General features: G+C 52.7%; 1 protein-coding gene across 1 annotated transcript in view; it reads right to left on the bottom strand.

Moving 5' to 3' along the window:
• Positions 1 to 16,448: 16,448 nt before the first annotated feature.
• The window catches only part of LOC139365266 (E3 ubiquitin-protein ligase RNF216-like), a 50,249-nt gene continuing 44,915 nt past the window's right edge, over positions 16,449 to 21,782 (bottom strand). Inside the window, exons 15-17 of the mRNA XM_071102775.1 lie at positions 21,211 to 21,433; positions 18,047 to 18,116; positions 16,449 to 16,738 (exon numbers count right to left, since the gene is read on the bottom strand). Of these exons, the coding sequence (XP_070958876.1) occupies positions 16,449 to 16,738; positions 18,047 to 18,116; positions 21,211 to 21,433 (583 nt within the window). The remainder of the gene's footprint in view (positions 16,739 to 18,046; positions 18,117 to 21,210; positions 21,434 to 21,782) is intronic.

Here is a 21,782-nt window from a genome sequence, read left to right as displayed (position 1 = left end):
CTCCCTCTCAGTTCCCTCTCCCTCCCTCCCTCTCCGTCTGTGTCAGTCTCTCTCTATCCCTCAGTTCTCTCTCCCTCCCTCCCTCTCAGTCTGTGTCACTCTCTCTCCCCCTCCCTCTTCGTCTGTGTCAGTCTCTCGCTTTCCCTCAGTTCCCTTCCTCTCCATTTTGTCTCCCTCTCTGTGTCAGTCTCTCTCTCCCCCTCAGTTCCCTCTCTCTCCCTCAGTTCCCTCCCTCTCCCTCCCTCCCTCTCCATCTGTGTCAGTCTCTCTCTCCCTCAGTTCCCTCTCTCTCCCTCAGTTCCCTCTCTCTCCCTCAGTTCCCTCCCTCTCCCTCCCTCCCTCTCCATTTAGTCTCCCTCTCTGTCAGTCTCTCTCCCCCTCAGTCTCTCTCCCTCCCTGTGTCAGTCTCTCTCCATTTTGTCCACCTCTGTCTGTGTCAGTCTCTCTCTTCTCTCCGTTTCGCTCTCAGATTCTCTCTCTATATTTTCTCCTCTCTCCAGTAGTGGTGATGGGGGGGGGGGGGGGGGGGGGGGGGGGTGGAAGACCGTGTCAAATGGCTGCTGCTTCCACCCACATCTGAAACCTCTGTTGCCATGGCAACACCAGCTGCAGCACAGAGCCAGCCAGCCACTCCCCCCTCCCCTCCCTCCCACCAGCCCACCCGTCGGTCTGGAGGGGGGATCAGAGTGTGTGTGTGTGTGTGTGTGCGTGAGTGTTGAGGCATGTCATTGACAGAGACAGCCTACTTGTGAGAGACTGGGTACAGGGGACGGGGGTAATGAGGGGTGAGGGGGCAGGGGGCAGGAGGGGTGAGGGGGCAGGGGACAGGAGGGGTGAGAGGGTAGGGGACCGGAGGGTTGAGAGGGCAGGGGACAGGAGGGGTGAGGGGGCAGGGGACGAGGGTAATGAGGGGTGAGGGGGCAGGGGACAGGAGGGGTGAGGGGGCAGGGGACAGGAGGGGTGAGGGGGCAGGGGACAGGAGGGGTGAGGGGGCAGGAGGGGTGAGAGGGCAGGGGACGGGGGTAAGGAGGGGTGAGAGGGCAGGGGGCGGGGGTAAGGAGGGGTGTGAGGGCAGGGGACAGGAGGGGTGAGGGGGAAGGGGACAGGAGGGGTGAGGGGGCAGGGGACAGGAGGGGTGAGGGGCAGGGGGCGGGGGTAAGGAGGGGTGAGAGGGCAGGGGACAGGAGGGGTGAGGGGGCAGGGGACAGGAGGGGTAAGGGGGCAGGGGACAGGAGGGGTGAGGGGCAGGGGACGGGTGTAATGAGGGGTGAGGGGGCAGGGGACAGGAGGGGTGAGGGGGAAGGGGACAGGAGGGGTGAGGGGGCAGGAGGGGTGAGGGGGAAGGGGACAGGAGGGGTGAGGGGGCAGGGGGCGGGGGTAAGGAGGGGTGAGAGGGCAGGGGGCGGGGTAAGGAGGGTTGAGGGGACGGGGGTAAGGAGGAGTGAGAGGGCTATGTGGGGTGGGTGTGTCTGGTGGTCTGGCTTTGATCATATGAGCTGTGATCATCGAGGAAGACTGAGAAAACTAATGAATACTCTGGTCTGAACAGCCTGATAGAACAGAATGATATACTGCTCTGGTCTGAACAGAATGATATACTGCTCTGGTCTGAACAGAATGATATACTGCTCTGGTCTGAACAGAATGATATACTGCTCTGGTCTGAACAGAATGATATACTGCTCTGGTCTGAACAGAATGATATACTGCTCTGGTCTGAACAGAATGATATACTGCTCTGGTCTGAACAGAATGATATACTGCTCTGGTCTGAACAGAATGATATACTGCTCTGGTCTGAACAGAATGATATACTGCTCTGGTCTGAACAGAATGATATACTGCTCTGGTCAACAACCCTCATCTTCTCTTTCCATTTTACACGGACATTTCTGTCATATATCAGACACTCTTAACCAGAGCAACTTACATGAGCAATTATGTTAAGCTCCTTAATCAAGGACACACACCATATTTTTCAGAGTTGGCTCGGAGAGTCAAATCAGCGACCTTTTCGGGTTACTGGCACAACGCTCTAAACCGGTAGGATACCTGCCTCCCGCTCTCCCCCCTCCCTGACCTCCCCTCTCCCCCTCCCTGACCTCCTCTCTCCCCCTCCCTGATCTCCTCTCTCCCCCTCCCTGACCTCCTCTCTCCCCCTCCCTGACCTCCCTCTGCCCCCCCTCCCCGACCTCCCGCTCTCCCTCCTCCCTGACCTCCCGCTCTCCCCCCTACCGCTCTCCACCCTCCCTGAACTCCTCTCTCCCCCTCTCCCTGAACGCCTATCTCCCCCACTCCCTGGCCTCCTCTCTCCCCCCTTCCTGACCTCCTCTCTCCCCCTCCCTGACCTCCTTCTCTCCCCCCTCCCTGACCTCCTCTCTCCCCCTCCCTGACCTCCTCTCTCCCCCTCCCTGACCTCCTCTCTCCCCCCTCCCTGACCTCCTCTCTCCCCCCTCCCTGACCTCCTCTCTCTCCCCCCTCCCTGACCTCCTCTCTCTCCCCCTCCATGACCTCCTATCTCTCCCCCCTCCCTGACTTCCTCTCTCCCCCCTCCCTGACCTCCTGCTCTCCCCCCTCCCTGACCTCCTCTCTCTTTCCCCTCCCTGACCTCCTCTCTCCCCCTCCCTGACTTCCTCTTGTACTCAGTCGCAACATGTCTGATACAAACACAAGTATGCAAGTACACAAACACACACTGTAACCCCCCGTGGTAGCCAGTCTATGCAGTTCAGTCAGTAAACAGGCTCTCTCTCTTGAAAAAAAATTGAATGAATATGACAGATTTTACACTGAGACACAGACAGGACACAAACACACGACGGGGTCACACTAGTCTCAGAGGTCACGGCACTGCGCTGCACAGCTGTAAAAACACACTGGATAAAAGAACACGCTGTGAGAGGAGGAGAGAGGACCTGGGGGAATGCAGAGCAAGTTCCTACATGACCACAAGCTAGCCCAGGGGGTGAAAGGTAGAGGAGAGAGGAGAGAGGGGGTGAAAGGTAGAGGAGAGAGGAGAGGGAGGGTGGAGGAGAGAGGGGGTGAAGGCTAGAGGAGAGAGGAGAGAGGGTGAAGAGTAGAGGAGAGAGGGGGTGAGGGGGTGAAGGGTAGAGGAGAAAGGAGAGAGAAGGTGAAAGGTAGAGGAGAGAGGAGAGAGGGGGTGAAGGATAGAGGAGAGAGAGGGTGAAGGATAGAGGAGAGAGGAGAGGGGGTGAAAGGTAGAGGAGAGTGAGGGTGAAAGGTAGAGGAGAGAGAAGTTGAAAGGCAGAGAGAGGAGAGAGAGCGTGAAAGGTAGAGGAGAGAGAGGGTGAAGGGTAGAGGAGAGAGGAGAGAGAGGGTGAAGGGTAGAGGAGAGCGAGGGTGAAAGGTAGAGGAGAGAGAGGGTGAAAGGTAGAGAAGAGAGAGGGTGAAAGGTAGAGGAGAGAGAGGGTGAAAGGTAGAGGAGAGAGGAGAGAGAGGGTGAAAGGTAGAGTAGAGGAGAGAGAGAGGGTGAAAGGTAGAGGAGAGAGAGAGGGTGAAAGGTAGAGGGTAGAGGAGAGAGAGAGAGGGTGAAAGGTAGAGTGTAGAGGAGAGAGAGAGGGTGAAAGGTAGAGGGTAGAGGAGAGAGAGGGTGAAAGGTAGAGAGTAGAGGAGAGAGAGAGGGTGAAAGGTAGAGGGTAGAGGAGAGAGAGAGGGTGAAAGGTATAGGGTAGAGGAGAGAGAGAGGGTGAAAGGTAGAGGGTAGAGGAGAGAGAGGGTGAAAGGTAGAGAGTAGAGGAGAGAGAGAGGGTGAAAGGTAGAGGGTAGAGGAGAGAGAGGGTGAAAGGTAGAGAGTAGAGGAGAGATAGAGGGTGAAAGGTAGAGAGTAGAGGAGAGAGAGAGGGTGAAAGGTAGAGGAGAGAGAGGGTGAAAGGTAGAGGAGAGAGAGGGTGAAAGGTAGAGGGTAGAGGAGAGAGAGAGGACAGAGGAGGAGGAGAGTAGAGGAGAGAGAGGGTGAAGGGTAGAGGAGAGAGAGGGTGAAAGGTAGAGGAGAGAGAGGGTAAAAGGTAGAGGAGAGGACAGAGGAGGAGAGTAGAGGAGAGAGGAGAGGACAGAGGAGGAGGAGAGTAGAGGAGAGAGAGAGGGTGAAAGGTAGAGGAGAGAGGAAAGAGGTAGAGGAGAGAGGAGAGAGAGAGGGTGAAAGGAGAGGAGAGAGAGGGTGAAAGGAAGAGGGTAGAGGAGAGAGAGGGTGAAAGGTAGAGAGTATAGGAGAGAGGGTGAAAGGCAGAGGAGAGAGGAGAGAGAGGGTGAAAGGTAGAGGAGAGAGGGTGAAAGGTAGAGGAGAGAGGGTGAAAGGCAGAGGAGAGAGGAGAGAGAGGGTGAAAGGTAGAGGAGAGAGGGTGAAAGGTAGAGGGTAGAGGAGAGAGAGGGTGAAAGGTAGAGGGTAGAGTAGAGAGAGGGTGAAAGGTAGAGAGTAGAGGAGAGAGAGGGTGAAATGTAGAGGGTAGAGGAGAGAGAGAGGGTGAAAGGTAGAGGGTAGAGGAGAGATAGAGGGTGAAAGGTAGAGGAGAGAAGAAAGAGGTAGAGAGAGGAGAGAGAGAGGGTGAAAGGAGAGGAGAGAGAGGGTGAAAGGTAGAGGGTAGAGGAGAGAGAGGGTGAAAGGTAGAGAGTATAGGAGAGAGGGTGAAAGGCAGAGGAGAGAGGAGAGAGAGTGTTAAAGGTAGAGGAGAGAGGGTGAAAGGCAGAGGAGAGAGGAGAGAGAGGGTGAAAGGTAGAGGAGAAAGGGTGAAAGGTAGAGGAGAAAGGGTGAAAGGTAGAGGGTAGAGGAGAGAGAGGGTGAAAGGTAGAGGGTAGAGTAGAGAGAGGGTGAAAGGTAGAGAGTAGAGGAGAGAGAGGGTGAAAGGTAGAGAGTAGAGGAGAGAGAGGGTGAAAGGTAGAGGGTAGAGAAGAGAGAGAGGGTGAAAGGTAGAGGGTAGAGGAGAGAGAGAGGGTGAAAGGTAGAGGGTAGAGGAGAGAGAGGGTGAAAGGTAGAGGAGAGAGGAGAGAGAGGGTGAAAGGTAGAGAGTAGAGGAGAGAGGGGGTGAAAGGTAGAGGGTAGAGAAGAGAGAGAGGGTGAAAGGTAGAGGGTAGAGGAGAGAGAGAGGGTGAAAGGTAGAGGGTAGAGGAGAGAGAGGGTGAAACGTAGAGGAGAGAGGAGAGAGAGGGTGAAAGGTAGAGAGTAGAGGAGAGAGGGGGTGAAAGGTAAAGAGTAGAGGAGAGAGAGGGTGAAAGGTAGAGAGTAGAGGAGAGATAGAGGGTGAAAGGTAGAGAGTAGAGGAGAGATAGAGGGTGAAAGGTAGAGAGTAGAGGAGAGAGAGGGTGAAAGGTAGAGAGTAGAGGAGAGAGGGTGAAAGGTAGAGAGTAGAGGAGAGAGAGGGTGAAAGGTAGAGAGTAGAGGAGAGATAGAGGGTGAAAGGTAGAGAGTAGAGGAGAGATAGAGGGTGAAAGGTAGAGAGTAGAGGAGAGAGAGGGTGAAAGGTAGAGAGTAGAGGAGAGATAGAGGGTGAAAGGTAGAGAGTAGAGGAGAGAGAGGGTGAAAGGTAGAGAGTAGAGGAGAGAGAGGGTGAAAGGTAGAGGAGAGAGAGGGTGAAAGGTAGATGAGAGAGAGGAGAGAGAGGGTGAAAGGTAGAGGGTAGAGGAGAGAGAGAGGACAGAGGAGGAGGAGAGTAGAGGAGAGAGAGGGTGAAGGGTAGAGGAGAGAGAGGGTGAAAGGTAGAGGAGAGAGAGGGTAAAAGGTAGAGGGTAGAGGAGAGAGGGAGGGTGAAAGGTAGAGGAGAGGACAGAGGAGGAGAGTAGAGGAGAGAGGAGAGGACAGAGGAGGAGGAGAGTAGAGGAGAGAGAGAGGGTGAAAGGTAGAGGAGAGAGGAAAGAGGTAGAGGAGAGAGGAGAGAGAGAGGGTGAAAGGAGAGGAGAGAGAGGGTGAAAGGAAGAGGATAGAGGAGAGAGAGGGTGAAAGGTAGAGAGTATAGGAGAGAGGGTGAAAGGCAGAGGAGAGAGGAGAGAGAGGGTGAAAGGTAGAGGAGAGAGGGTGAAAGGCAGAGGAGAGAGGAGAGAGAGGGTGAAAGGTAGAGGAGAGAGGGTGAAAGGTAGAGGGTAGAGGAGAGAGAGGGTGAAAGGTAGAGGGTAGAGTAGAGAGAGGGTGAAAGGTAGAGAGAAAAGGAGAGAGAGGGTGAAATGTAGAGGGTAGAGGAGAGAGAGAGGGTGAAAGGTAGAGGGTAGAGGAGAGAGAGAGGGTGAAAGGTAGAGGAGAGAGGAAAGAGGTAGAGAGAGGAGAGAGAGAGGGTGAAAGGAGAGGAGAGAGAGGGTGAAAGGTAGAGAGTATAGGAGAGAGGGTGAAAGGCAGAGGAGAGAGGAGAGAGAGGGTTAAAGGTAGAGGAGAGAAGGTGAAAGGCAGAGGAGAGAGGAGAGAGAGGGTGAAAGGTTGAGGAGAAAGGGTGAAAGGTAGAGGGTAGAGGAGAGAGAGGGTGAAAGGTAGAGGGTAGAGTAGAGAGAGGGTGAAAGGTAGAGAGTAGAGGAGAGAGAGGGTGAAAGGTAGAGGGTAGAGGAGAGAGAGAGGGTGAAAGGTAGAGGGTAGAGGAGAGAGAGAGGGTGAAAGGTAGAGGGTAGAGGAGAGAGAGGGTGAAAGGTAGAGGAGAGAGGAGAGAGAGGGTGAAAGGTAGAGAGTAGAGGAGAGAGGGGGTGAAAGGTAAAGCGTAGAGGAGAGAGAGGGTGAAAGGTAGAGGAGAGAGGAAAGAGAGAGAGGAGAGAGAGAGGGTGAAAGGTATAGGGTAGAGGAGAGAGAGAGGGTGAAAGGTAGAGGGTAGAGGAGAGAGAGGGTGAAAGGTAGAGAGTAGAGGAGAGAGAGAGGGTGAAAGGTAGAGGGTAGAGGAGAGAGAGGGTGAAAGGTAGAGAGTAGAGGAGAGAGAGGGTGAAAGGTAGAGGAGAGAGAGGGTGAAAGGTAGATGAGAGAGAGGGTAAAGGGTAGAGGAGAGAGGGAGGGTGAAAGGTAGAGGAGAGGACAGAGGAGGATGAGAGTAGAGGAGAGACAGAGGGTGAAAGGTAGAGGAGAGAGGAAAGAGGTAGAGGAGAGAGGAGAGAGAGAGGGTGAAAGGAGAGGAGAGAGAGGGTGAAAGGAAGAGGGTAGAGGAGAGAGGGTGAAAGGTAGAGAGTATAGGAGAGAGGGTGAAAGGCAGAGGAGAGAGAGGGTTAAAGGTAGAGGAGAGGAGAGGGTGAAATGTAGAGGGTAGAGGAGAGAGAGAGGGTGAAAGGTAGAGGGTAGAGGAGAGAGAGAGGGTGAAAGGTAGAGGGTAGAGGAGAGAGAGAGGGTGAAAGGTAGAGGAGAGAGGAAAGAGGTAGAGAGAGGAGAGAGAGAGGGTGAAAGGAGAGGAGAGGGGAGAGAGAGGGTGAAAGGTAGAGAGTATAGGAGAGAGGGTGAAAGGCAGAGGAGAGGGGAGAGAGAGGGTTAAAGGTAGAGGAGTTAGGGTGAAAGGCAGAGGAGAGAGGAGAGAGAGGGTGAAAGGTAGAGGAGAAAGGGTGAAAGGTAGAGGGTAGAGGAGAGAGAGGGTGAAAGGTAGAGGGTAGAGTAGAGAGAGGGTGAAAGGTAGAGAGTAGAGGAGAGAGAGGGTGAAAGGTAGAGGGTAGAAGAGAGAGAGAGGGTGAAAGGTAGAGGGTAGAGGAGAGAGAGAGGGTGAAAAGTAGAGGGTAGAGGAGAGAGAGGGTGAAAGGTAGAGGAGAGAGGAGAGAGAGGGTAAAAGGTAGAGAGTAGAGGAGAGAGGGGGTGAAAGGTAAAGAGTAGAGGAGAGAGAGGGTGAAAGGTAGAGGAGAGAGGAAAGAGGTAGAGGAGAGAGGAGAGAGAGAGGGTGAAAGGAGAGGAGAGAGAGGGTGAAAGGTAGAGAGTATAGGAGAGAGTGTGAAAGGCAGAGGAGATAGGAGAGAGAGGGTGAAAGGTAGAGGAGAGAGAGGGTGAAAGGTAGAGGGTAGAGTAGAGAGGGGGTGAAAGGTAGAGAGTAGAGGAGAGGGAGGGTGAAAGGTAGAGGAGAGAGGAGAGAGAGGGTGAAAGGTAGAGGGTAGAGGAGAGAGAGGGTGAAAGGTAGAGGAGAGAGGAGAGGGAGGGTGAAAGGTAGAGGAGAGAGGAGAGAGAGGGTGAAAGGTAGAGGGTAGAGGAGAGAGAGAAGGTGAAAGGTAGAGAAAGAGGAGAGAGAGAGGGTGAAAGGTAGAGGAGAGAGGAGAGGACAGAGGAGGAGGAGATTAGAGGAGTGAGGGGGTGAACGGCAGAGAGTGAAAGGAGGGTCAGGCTGCTTTACACCATAACAGACTGGGAGGGTCAGGCTGCTCCACCACAACAGACTGGGAGGGTCAGGCTACTCCACCACTACAGACTGGGAGGGTCAGGCTGCTCCACCACTACAGACTGGGAAGGTCAGGCTGCTCTACACCACAACAGACTGGGAGGGTCAGGCTGCTCCACAACAGACTGGGAGGGTCAGGCTGCTCCACACCACTACAGACTGGGAGGGTCAGGCTGCTCTACACCACAACAGACTGGGAGGGTCAGGCTGCTGTACAGCACTACAGACTGGGAGGGTCAGGCTGCTCCACCACTACAGACTGGGAGGGTCATGCTGCTCCACCACTACAGACTGGGAGGGTCAGGCTGCTCCACCACTACAGACTGGGAGGGTCAGGCTGCTCTACACCACAACAGACTGGGAGGGTCAGGCTGCTCCACCACAACCACAACAGACTGGGAGGGTCAGGCTGCTACACCACAACAGACTGGGAGGGTCAGGCTGCTCCACACCACTACAGACTGGGAGGGTCAGGCTGCTCCACCACAACAGACTGGGAGGGTCAGGCTGCTCCACAACAACCACAACAGACTGGGAGGGTCAGGCTGCTCTACACCACAACCACAACAGACTGGGAGGGTCAGGCTGCTCCACCACAACCACAACAGACTGAGAGGGTCAGGCTGCTCCACCACAACAGACTGGGAGGGTCAGGCTGCTGCACACCACAACCACAACAGACTGAGAGGGTCAGGCTGCTCCACCACAACAGACTAGGAGGGTCAGGCTGCTCCACCACAACCACAACAGACTGGGAGGGTCAGGCTGCTGCACACCACAACCACAACAGACTGGGAGGGTCAGGCTGCTCCACCACAACCACAACAGACTGGGAGGGTCAGGCTGCTCTACACCACAACAGACTGGGAGGGTCAGGCTGCTCTACACCACTACAGACTGGGAGGGTCAGGCTGCTCCACTACAACAGACTGGGAGGGTCAGGCTGCTCTACACCACAACAGACTGGGAGGGTCAGGCTGCTCCACACCACTACTGACTGGGAGGGTCAGGCTGCTCCACTACAACAGACTGGGAGGGTCAGGCTGCTCCACACCACTACAGACTGGGAGGGTCAGGCTGCTCCACAACAGACTGGGAGGGTCAGGCTGCTCCACCACTACAGACTGGGAGGGTCAGGCTGCTCCACCACAACAGACTGGGAGGGTCAGGCTGCTCCACCACTACAGACTGGGAGGGTCAGGCTGCTCTACACCACAACAGACTGGGAGGGTCAGGCTGCTGTACAGCACTACAGACTGGGAGGGTCAGGCTGCTCCACCACAACAGACTGGGAGGGTCAGGCTGCTCTACAGAACAACAGACTGGGAGGGTCAGGCTGCTCCACACCACTACAGACTGGGAGGGTCAGGCTGCTCCACACCACTACAGACTGGGAGGGTCAGGCTGCTACACCACAACAGACTGGGAGGGTCAGGCTGCTACACCACAACAGACTGGGAGGGTCAGGATGCTCTACACCACTACAGACTGGGAGGGTCAGGCTGCTCCACACCACTACAGACTGGGAGGGTCAGGCTGCTCCACAACAGACTGGGAGGGTCAGGCTGCTCTACACCACAACAGACTGGGAGGGTCAGGCTGCTGTACAGCACTACAGACTGGGAGGGTCAGGCTGCTCCACCACAACAGACTGGGAGGGTCAGGCTGCTCTACAGCACAACAGACTGGGAGGGTCAGGCTGCTCCACACCACTACAGACTGGGAGGGTCAGGCTACTCCACACCACTACAGACTGGGAGGGTCAGGCTGCTGTACACCACCAGAGCTCTCCTCTCAAGTGATAGGTGGATCTGCAATCATGAGTCAGGCCTCTCTCTCTCTCTCTCTCTCTCTGTGTCTGTTTCTCTGTGTGTGTGTGATAAGTAGTAATAGACCTACAGAACCACATCAGTCGATGAGTCAGCAGCCCGTCAGCTGTAGTAGTAGTAGACCTACAGAACCACATCAGTCGATGAGTCAGCAGCCCGTCAGCTGTAGTAGTAGTAGACCTACAGAACCACATCAGTCGATGAGTCAGCAGCCCGTCAGCTGTAGTAGTAGTAGACCTACAGAACCACATCAGTCGATGAGTCAGCAGCCCGTCAGCTGCAGCAGTAGTAGACCTCAGGACCGGTTAGAGGAAAACCTAACGGACTGTAATCACACAAGGAACGTAAAGCCTCAGATCAACAACCCCACATCTGAGGCCCAGATCAACAACCCCACATCTGAGGCCCAGATCAACAACCCCACATCTGAGGCCCAGATCAACAACCCCACATCTGAGGCCCAGATCAACAACCCCACATCTGAGGCCCAGACGAGAGACCAGAGCAGAGGAAGGAGACACAGATCTCTCTATACAAAATGAGTGATGCATCTCCGAAACACAACAAAACCCAATCTTGTGCGGACAGATATGATGCCCTGAAGACCACCCACAGCCCAGGTTGCTCTCTCTGTCTCCTCAGTTGTGGGTCCAAACCAAGAGGGGGGGGGGGGACAATTTGAAACCTCCGGAGTTGACGACTCAGTCCTGGACGAGCTCCCAATGCAGCCCAACATCCTGGTGACCAGCCCAGTCGTCATATCACTGTAACGTAGTCTAGTCAGGGTCATATCCCCGTAACGTAGTCTAGTCAGGGTCAGACCCCCGTAACGTAATCTAGTCAGGGTCATATCCCTGTAACGTAGTCTAGACAGGGTCATACCCCTGTAACGTAGTCTAGTCAGGGTCATATCCCCGTAACGTAGTCTAGTCAGGGTCATATCCCTGTAACGTAGTCTAGTCAGGGTCATATCCCTGTAACGTAGTCTAGTCAGGGTCATACCCCTGTAACGTAGTCTAGTCAGGGTCATATCCCCGTAACGTAGTCTAGTCAGGGTCATATCCCTGTAACGTAGTCTAGTCAGGGTCATATCCCTGTAACGTAGTCTAGTCAGGGTCACATCCCTGTAACGTAGTCTAGTCAGGGTCACATCCCTGTAACGTAGTCTAGTCAGGGTCATATCCCTGTAACGTAGTCTAGTCAGGGTCATATCCCTGTAACGTAGTCTAGTCAGGGTCATACCCTGTAACGTAGTCTAGTCAGGGTCATATCCCTGTAACGTAGTCTAGTCAGGGTCATATCCCCGTAACGTAGTCTAGTCAGGGTCATATCCCCGTAACGTAGTCTAGTCAGGGTCATATCCCTGTAACGTAGTCTAGTCAGGGTCATATCCCTGTAACGTAGTCTAGTCAGGGTCATATCCCTGTAACGTAGTCTAGTCAGGGTCATACCCTGTAACGTAGTCTAGTCAGGGTCATATCCCTGTAACGTAGTCTAGTCAGGGTCATATCCCCGTAACGTAGTCTAGTCAGGGTCATATCCCCGTAACGTAGTCTAGTCAGGGTCATATCCCTGTAACGTAGTCTAGTCAGGGTCATATCCCGTAACGTAGTCTAGTCAGGGTCATATCCCTGTAACGTAGTCTAGTCAGGGTCATATCCCTGTAACGTAGTCTAGTCAGGGTCACATCCCTGTAACGTAGTCTAGTCAGGGTCATATCCCTGTAAAGTAGTCTAGTCAGGGTCATATCACTGTAACGTAGTCTAGTAAGGGTCATAACCCTGTATAGTGGTCTAGTCAGGGTAATATCCCTGTAACGTAGTCTAGTCAGGGTCATACCCCTGTAACGTAGTCTAGTCAGGGTCATATCACTGTAACGTAGTCTAGTAAGGGTCATAACCCTGTATAGTGGTCTAGTCAGGGTAATATCCCTGTAACGTAGTCTAGTCAGGGTCATATCCCTGTAACGTAGTCTAGTCTACAGCTGTGTCCGTGGCCTTGGTGTGCTCTGTCTGTGGCCTTGGTGTGCTCTGTCTGTGGCCTTGGTGTGCTCTGTCCGTGGCCTTGGTGTGCTCTGTTTGTGGAAGACGGTGTGCTCTGCCTGTGGCCTTGGTGTGCTCTGTCTGTGGCCTTGGTGTGCTCTGTTTGTGGAAGACGGTGTGCTCTGTCTGTGGCCTTGGTGTGCTCTGTCCGTGGCCTTGGTGTGCTCTGTCCGTGGCCTTGGTGTGCTCTGTCCGTGGCCTTGGTGTGCTCTGTCCGTGGCAGACAGTGTGCTATGTCTGTGGCCTTGGTGTGCTCTGTCTGTGGCCCTGGTGTTCTCTGTCCGTGGCCTTGGTGTGCTCTGTCCGTGGCCTTGGTGTGCTCTGTCCGTGGCCTTGGTGTGCTCTGTCCGTGGCCTTGGTGTGCTCTGTCCGTGGCCTTGGTGTGCTCTGTCTGTGGCAGACAGTGTGCTCTGTCCGTGGCCTTGGTGTGCTCCGTCTGTGGCAGACAGTGTGCTATGTCTGTGGCCTTGGTGTGCTCTGTCCGTGGCCTTGGTGTGCTCTGTCCGTGGCCTTGGTGTGCTCTGTCTGTGGCAGACAGTGTGCTCTGTCCGTGGCCTTGGTGTGCTCCGTCTGTGGCAGACAGTGTGCTATGTCTGTGGCCTTGGTGTGCTCTGTCTGTGGCCTTGGTGTGCTCTGTCCGTGGCCTTGGTGTGCTCTGTCCGTGGCCTTGGTGTGCTCTGTCTGTGGCCTTGGTGTGCTCTGTCCGTGGCCTTGGTGTGCTCTGTCCGTGGCCTTGGTGTGCTCTGTCTGTGGCAGACAGTGTGCATCCCACATCGGATTATACAGTCATCAGCGAACAAGCAGTAGTGGAAGTCTTCATGGGATACAATGGACTACCTTAAGATAAGAGTATAAAGGTCTAGGATAGGATGGACTACCTTAAGATAAGAGTATAAAGGTCTAGGATAGGATGGACTACCTTAAGATAAGAGTATAAAGGTCTAGGATAGGGTGGACTACCTTAAGATAAGAGTATAACGGTCTAGGATAGGATGGACTACCTTAAGATAAGAGTATAACGGTCTGTGATAGGATGGACTACCTTAAGATAAGAGTATAAAGGTCTAGGATAGGATGGACTACCTTAAGATAAGAGTATAAAGGTCTAGGATAGGATGGACTACCTTAAGATAAGAGTATAACGGTCTAGGATAGGATGGACTACCTTAAGATAAGAGTATAAAGGTCTAGGATAGGATGGACGACCTTAAGATAAGAGTATAAAGGTCTAGGATAGGATGGACTACCTTAAGATAAGAGTATAAAGGTCTAGGATAGGGTGGACTACCTTAAGATAAGAGTATAAAGGTCTAGGATAGGATGGACTACCTTAAGATAAGAGTATAAAGGTCTAGGATAGGATGGACCACCTTAAGATAAGAGTATAACGGTCTAGGATACGATGGACTACCTTAAGATAAGATAAGTGTGTATAAAGGTCTAGGATAGGACGGACGACCTTAAGATAAGTTAAGTTAAGTGTGTGGAACCACCAGACAGGACCAGAATGTGAAAACTAAAAAGTTTATTGAGCAGAAACAGTACTCAGAACATTATGCTGTAATCAAAAATATCTCTGGAACAGTAGCAAGGTCAACGGGTCAGAGGTCAGCACCCCCCCCCCGAAACAAAACAAACGTAAAGAGTAGAAAGCAACAGCCAGCAGGGTTCGCTCTGCCATGATCACATCTCAGTCTATTAACTGTCTGGAGACACCTGGTACTAGATAACAGTCTGGAAGAGGAGGACGAGAAGGGGTCTGTCAACTGGTACCAGTCTGGAAGAGGAGGACGAGAAGGGGTCTGTAGAGGAGGAGGGGTTATAGGTGTCTGTAGTAGAAGAGGGGTTATAGGTGTCTGTAGTAGAGGAGGGGTTATAGGTGTCTGTAGTAGAGGAGGGGGGGTTATAGGTGTCTGTAGTAGAGGAGGGGGGTTATAGGTGATAACAGTCTGGAAGAGGAGGACGAGAAGGGGTCTGTAGAGGAGGGGGAGAGGGGGTTATAGGTGTCTGTAGTAGAGGAGGGGGAGGGGGGGTATAAGTGTCTGTAGTAGAGGAGGGGGGGTTATAGGTGATAACAGTCTGGAAGAGGAGGACGAGAAGGGGTCTGTAGAGGAGGAGGAGGGGGGGTTATAGGTGTCTGTAGTAGAGGAGGAGGAGGGGGGTTATAGGTGTCTGTAGTAGAGGAGGGGGGGGGGGGGTTATAGGTGTCTGTAGTAGAGGAGGAGGGGTTATAGGTGTCTGTAGTAGAGGAGGGGGGCTATAGGTGTCTGTAGTAGAGGAGGAGGGGTTATAGCTGTCTGTAGTAGAGGAGGAGGAGGGGTTATAGGTGTCTGTAGTAGAGGAGGGGGGGTTATAGGTGTCTGTAGTAGAGGAGGGGGGTTATAGGTGTCTGTAGTAGAGGAGGGGGGGGTTATAGGTGTCTGTAGTAGAGGAGGAGGAGGGTTATAGGTGTCTGTAGTAGAGGAGGAGGGGGGTTATAGGTGTCTGTAGTAGAGGAGGAGGGGGGTTATAGGTGTCTGTAGTAGAGGAGGAGGGGTTATAGGTGTCTGTAGTAGAGGAGGAGGAGGGGGGGTTATAGGTGTCTGTAGTAGAGGAGGAGGGGGTTATAGGTGTCTGTAGTAGAGGAGGAGGAGGGGGGGTTATAGGTGTCTGTAGTAGAGGAGGAGGGGGGTTATAGGTGTCTGTAGTAGAGGAGGAGGAGGGGGGTTATAGGTGTCTGTAGTAGAGGAGGAGGAGGGTTATAGGTGTCTGTAGTAGAGGAGGAGGGGTTATAGGTGTCTGTAGTAGCGAGGGGGGGTTATAGGTGTCTGTAGTAGCGAGGGGGGGTTATAGGTGTCTGTAGTAGAGGAGGAGGAGGGTTATAGGTGTCTGTAGTAGAGGAGGAGGGGGTTATAGGTGTCTGTAGTAGAGGAGGGGGGGGTTATAGGTGTCTGTAGTAGAGGAGGAGGAGGGTTATAGGTGTCTGTAGTAGAGGAGGAGGGGTTATAGGTGTCTGTAGTAGAGGAGGAGGGTTTATAGGTGTCTGTAGTAGAGGAGGAGGGGTTATAGGTGTCTGTAGTAGCGAGGGGGGGTTATAGGTGTCTGTAGTAGAGGAGGGGGGGTTATAGGTGTCTGTAGTAGAGGAGGGGGGTTATAGGTGTCTGTAGTAGAGGAGGGGGGTTATAGGTGTCTGTAGTAGAGGAGGGGGGGGGGGTTATAGGTGTCTGTAGTAGAGGAGGAGGAGGGTTATAGGTGTCTGTAGTAGAGGAGGAGGAGGGTTATAGGTGTCTGTAGTAGAGGAGGGGGGGTTATAGGTGTCTGTAGTAGAGGAGGGGGGTTATAGGTGTCTGTAGTAGAGGAGGAGGAGGGGAGGTTATAGGTGTCTGTAGTAGAGGAGGAGGAGGGGGGGTTATAGGTGTCTGTAGTAGAGGAGGGGGAGGGGGGGTTATAGGTGTCTGTAGTAGAGGAGGAGGAGGGGGGTTATAGGTGTCTGTAGTAGAGGAGGGGGGGTTATAGGTGTCTGTAGTAGAGGAGGGGGAGGGGGGGTTATAGGTGTCTGTAGTAGAGGAGGAGGAGGGGAGGGTTATAGGTGTCTGTAGTAGAGGAGGAGGAGGGTTATAGGTGTCTGTAGTAGAGGAGGGGGGGTTATAGGTGTCTGTAGTAGAGGAGGGGGGTTATAGGTGTCTGTAGTAGAGGAGGAGGAGGGGGGGTTATAGGTGTCTGTAGTAGAGGAGGAGGAGGGGGGGTTATAGGTGTCTGTAGTAGAGGAGGAGGAGGGGGGTTATAGGTGTCTGTAGTAGAGGAGGGGGGGTTATAGGTGTCTGTAGTAGAGGAGGGGGAGGGGGGGATATAGGTGTCTGTAGTAGAGGAGGAGGAGGGGAGGGTTATAGGTGTCTGTAGTAGAAGAGGGGGGTTATAGGTGTCTGTAGTAGAGGAGGAGGGGGGTTATAGGTGTCTGTAGTAGAGGAGGAGGGGGGTTATAGGTGTCTGTAGTAGAGGAGGAGGGGTTATAGGTGTCTGTAGTAGAGGAGGAGGGGTTATAGGTGTCTGTAGTAGAGGAGGAGGGGTTATAGGTGTCTGTAGTAGAGGAGGGGGAGGGGGGGTTATAGGTGTCTGTAGTAGAGGAGGGGGAGAGGGGGTTTTAGGTGTCTGTAGTAGAGGAGGGGGAGGGGGGTTTATAGGTGTCTGTAGTAGAGGAGGGGGAGGTTATAGGTGTCTGTAGTAGAGGAGGAGGAGGGGGGGTTATAGGTGTCTGTAGTAGAGGAGGAGGAGGGTTATAGGTGTCTGTAGTAGCGAGGGGGGGGTCCATAGTGCATGGGCATGTTGACGTCTATATTGTTCAGGTTGTTGTTGACCTGGTTGAGGGGAGGGTGGTAGTTGAGGGGGGGCAGGTGGAGGAGCGGGGGCACGTAGGGGGCGGGGGGCAGGGGCTGGCGATGAGGCAGAATGACACGAGGGGGGACCAATAAGGGCGCTCGCACCGCCTGCGGAGGGGGGGCTGCTCGAGGTCGCTTAGCAACCACCACAGGTTCCGGGGGCGGGCCCACTCTCTTCCCTGAAGTCTCTGAGAGGGAGAAAGAGAGGAGAGAGAGAGAGCAATGTCAGTTAGTCAGGGTGATAGCTGCTAGTCAGGGTGATAGCAGTTAATCAGGGTGATAGCAGTTAGTCAGGGTGATAGCAGTTAGTCAGGGTGATAGCAGTTAATCAGGGTGATAGCAGTTAGTCAGGGTGATAGCAGCTAGTCAGGGCGATAGCAGCTAGTCAGGGCGATAGCAGTTAGTCAGGGCGATAGCAGTTAGTCAGGGCGATAGCAGTTAGTCAGGGCGATAGCAGTTAGTCAGGGCGATAGCAGTTAGTCAGGGCGATAGAAGTTAGTCAGGGCGATAGCAGTTAGTCAGGGCGATAGCAGTTAGTCAGGGCGATAGCAGTTAGTCAGGGCGATAGCAGTTAGTCAGGGCGATAGCAGATAGTCAGGGCGATAGCAGATAGTCAGGGCGATAGCAGTTAGTCAGGGTGATAGCAGTTAGTCAGGGTGATAGCAGTTAGTCAGGGTGATAGCTGCTAGTCAGGGGGAAAGTCAGGGTAATAGCAGTTAGTCAGGGTGATAGCAGTTAGTCAGGGTGATAGCTGCTAGTCAGGGGGAAAGTCAGGGTAATAGCAGTTAGTCAGGGTGATAGCAGATAGTCAGGGTGATAGCAGTTAGTCAGGGTGAATGCAGTTAGTCAGGGTGATAGCAGTTAGTCAGGGTGATAGCAGTTAGTCAGGGTAATAGCAGTTAGTCAGGGTGATAGCAGTTAGTCAGGGTGAAAGCAGTTGGTCAGTGTGAAAGCAGTTGGTCAGGGTGAAAGCAGTTGGTCAGGGTGAAAGCAGTTGGTCAGGGTGAAAGCAGTTGGTCAGGGTGAAAGCAGTTGGTCAGGGTGATAGCAGTTAGTCAGGGTGATAGCTGTTAGTCAGGGTGATAGCTGTTAGTCAGGGTGATAGCCAGGGTGATAGCAGTTAGTCAGGGTGATAGCAGTTAGTCAGGGTGATAGTAGTTAGTCAGGGTGATAGTAGTTAGTCAGGGTGATAGCAGTTAGTCAGGGTGATAGTCAGGGTGATAGTCAGGGTGATAGCTGTTAGTCGGGGTGATAGCAGTTAGTCAGGGTGATAGCAGTTAGTCAGGGTGATAGCTATTAGTCAGGGTGATAGCTGTTAGTCCGGGTGATAGTCAGGGTGATAGCAGTTAGTCAGGGTGATAGCTATTAGTCAGGGTGATAGTCAGGGTGATAGCAGTTAGTCAGGGTGATAGTCAGGGTGATAGCTGTTAGTAGATTACCCATAGTTCCAGAAGGACAGTATTACAGCATCGGGATTTATAAAGAAACGCACTGACCTGCGTTCTTCTTGTTGAGCTCTTTCTCGCCCTCTTTCTGAATCTCCTGAATGATGCGCTCGTCATCTTGCTGTAGAGAGACACACACACATTAGCTGGTCCCCTGTAAGCTCAGCTGGTAGAGCATAGTGCTAGCAACGGCAGGGTAATGGGTTCGATTCCCGGGAACCACCCATACTAAGACGCTTTGGATATGGCTGAAAGCCATATCATATTATTATAATTAGCTGTTGGCCAAGAACGCCTTGGTTGGCTAGCGTGTTAGCTCTTTGTTGGTTTGGAATGGCTAGCGCGTTAGCTCTTTGTTGGTTTGGAATGGCTAGCGTGTTAGCTCTTTGTTGGTTTGGAATGGCTAGCGTGTTAGCTCTTTGTTGGTTTGGAATGGCTAGCGCGGTAGCTCTTTGTTGGTTTGGAATGGCTAGCGCGTTAGCTCTTTGTTGGTTTGGAATGGCTAGCGCGTTAGCTCTTTGTTGGTTTGGAATGGCTAGCGCGGTAGCTCTTTGTTGGTTTGGAATGGCTAGCGCGTTAGCTCTTTGTTGGTTTGGAATGGCTAGCGCGTTAGCTCTTTGTTGGTTTGGAATGGCTAGCGCGGTAGCTCTTTGTTGGTTTGGAATGGCTAGCGCGTTAGCTCTTTGTTGGTTTGGAATGGCTAGCGCGTTAACTCTTTGTTGGTTTGGAATGGCTAGCGCGTTAGCTCTTTGTTGGTTTGGAATGGCTAGCGTGTTAGCTCTTTGTTGGTTTGGAATGGCTAGCGCGTTAGCTCTTTGTTGGTTTGGAATGGCTAGCGCGTTAGCTCTTTGTTGGTTTGGAATGGCTAGCGTGTTAGCTCTTTGTTGGTTTGGAATGGCTAGCGCGTTAGCTCTTTGTTGGTTTGGAATGGCTAGCGCGTTAGCTCTTTGTTGGTTTGGAATGGCTAGCGCGTTAGCTCTTTGTTGGTTTGGAATGGCTAGCGTGTTAGCTCTTTGTTGGTTTGGAATGGCTAGCGCGTTAGCTCTTTGTTGGTTTGGAATGGCTGGGGATCCCTGAGGAGAGGTTTGGAACACTGGGGGTCCCTGAGGAGAGGTTTGGAATGGCTGGGGGTCCCCGAGGAGAGGTTTGGAACACTGGGGGTCCCTGAGGAGAGGTTTGGAACACTGGGGGTCCCTGAGGAGAGGTTTGGAACACTGGGGGTCCCCGAGGAGAGGTTTGGAACGGCTGGGGGTCCCTGAGGAGAGGTTTGGAACACTGGGGGTCCCTGAGGAGAGGTTTGGAACACTGGGGGTCCCTAAGGAGAGGTTTGGAACACTGGGGGTCCCTGAGGAGTGGTTTGGAACACTGGGGGTCCCCAAGGAGAGGTTTGGAACACTGGGGGTCCCTGAGGAGAGGTTTGGAACACTGGGGGTCCCCGAGGAGAGGTTTGGAACACTGGGGGTCCCGAGGAGAGATTTGGAACACTGGGGGTCCCTGAGGAGAGGTTTGGAACACTGGGGGTCCCTGAGGAGAGGTTTGGAACACTGGGGGTCCCTGAGGAGAGGTTTGGAACACTGGGGGTCCCGAGGAGAGATTTGGAACAGTCAACCGAATCGTTTCTAGGCTTCTTCTCTGGACGTTATATTGCGACTGGCAAATTTAATAAATTAGGTGCATTATCGCCACCGACCTTGTTTGTCTTTCAGTCACCCACGTGGGTATAACCAATGAGGAGATGTCACGTGGGTACCTGCTTCTATAAACCAATGAGGAGATGGGAGAGGCAGGACTGGCAGCGTGATCTGCGTCAGAAATAGAACTGACTTCTATTTTAGCCCTTGACAACGCAGACTAGAAATATAGATTTCTACATTTATTTTGCACCGACGGATTAAATATGTTTTCATTCTACACACAATACCCCATAATGACATCACAATACCCCATAATGACATCACAATACCCCACAACGACATCACAATACCCCATAATGACATCACAATACCCCATAATGACAAACCAATAACAGGTTAAGAATTTTTTCCAAATGTATTACAAATAAAAATTTGAAATATCACATTTACATAAGTATTCAGACCCTTTACTCAGTACTTCGTTGAAGCACCTTTGGCAGCGATTACAGCCTCTAGTCTTCTTGGGTATGACGCTACAAGCTTGGCACACCTGTATTTGGGGAGTTTCTCCCATTCTTCTCTGCAGATCCTCTCAAGCTCTGTCAGGTTGGATGGGGAGCGTCGTTGCACAGCTATTTTCATGTCTCTCCAGAGATGTTCGATCGGGTTCAAGTCCGGGCTCTGGCTGAGCCACTCAAAGATGATCAATGGAAACAGGATGCAGCTGAGTTCTATTTCGAGTCTCATAGCAAAAGGTCTGAATACTTATGTAAAGAAGGTATCTGTTTTTATCTTTAATAAATGTGCAAAAATGTATAAAAAACGTTTTTTTGCTTTGTCATTATGGGGAATTGTGATGTCATTATGGGGTATTGTGATGTCATTATGGGGTATTGTGATGTCATTATGGGGTATTGTGATGTCATTATGGGGTATTGTGATGTCATTATGGGGTATTGTGATGTCATTATGGGGTATTGTGATGACATTATGGTTTTAATCTATTGTAGAATAAGGCTTTAACGTAACAAAATGTGGAAAAAGTCAATTGGTCTGAATACTTTATGAATTATACTGTATATAATAGGTAGTGTTCACAGTGGGGTCTGTGTGTGTGTGTGTGGGGGTGTGTGTGTTCACAGTGGGGTCTGTGGGTGTGTGTGTGCTCACAGTGGGGTCTGTGTGTGTGTCTGTGTGTGTGTGTTACTGTGGAGTGTGTGTGTGTGTGTGTGTTACTGTGGAGTGTGTGTGTGAGTGTGTGTGTGTGTGTTACTGTGGGTGTGTGTTACTGTGTGTGTGTGTGTGTGTTACTGTGTGTTACTGTGTGTGTGTGTGTGTGTGTGTGTGTGCTCACCATGGGGTCTGTGTTCGTGTTACTGTGTGTGTGTGTGTGTTACTGTGGAGTGTGTGTGTGTGTGTGTGTGTGTGCGTGCTCATCGTGGGGTCTGTGTTCGTGTGTGTGTGTGTGTGTGTGTTACTTTGGAGTATGTGTGTGTGTGTTACTGTGGAGTGTGTGTGTGTGTGTGTGTGCGTGCTCACCGTGGGGTCTGTGTTCGTGTGTGTGTGTGTGTGCGCGCTCACCGTGGGGTCTGTCCAGAGAGAGCACTTGCGGCAGTGCCTACAGGGAGCGCCAGGGGAACGGGCGTGCTGACAGAAGTGGTTGTATCCACTGATTGGCTCTCGGCACAGGTAACACATGTAGCTTCCACAACGACACCACATCCTGTTACATCCCTCAGACTTCACCAGACCTGTTCCACACTTCACGCACTTCCTGACCCGAGCTGCTGTCATTCGCTCCTCACTGTAGGGGATAGAGAGGAGTTAGGACCCTAGTTAGTGCCCTAGTTAGTGCCCTAGTTAGGGCCCTAGTTAAGACCCTAGTTAGGACCCTAGTTAGGACCCTAGTTAGGACCCCAGTAAGCGCCCAACACCAGACCTGTTCCACACTTCACACACTTCCTGACCCGAGCTGCTGTCATCTGCTCCTCACTGTAGGGGATAGAGAGGAGTTAGGACCCTAGTTAGGACCCTAGTTAGTGCCCTAGTTAGGACCCTAGTTAGGACCCTAGTTAGTGCCCTAGTTAGGACCCTGAATAGTCAGATCTGATGGTTCTGGCAGGCTACTTCCTGTCTGTCAGCTGCAGGAAGTC

This window comes from Oncorhynchus clarkii, chromosome 13, assembly GCF_045791955.1.
Source record: "Oncorhynchus clarkii lewisi isolate Uvic-CL-2024 chromosome 13, UVic_Ocla_1.0, whole genome shotgun sequence".
NCBI lineage: Eukaryota > Metazoa > Chordata > Actinopteri > Salmoniformes > Salmonidae > Oncorhynchus > Oncorhynchus clarkii.
The sequence above is the reverse complement of the archived record's forward strand: the minus strand, read 5'-3'. Positions and strand labels throughout refer to the sequence as shown.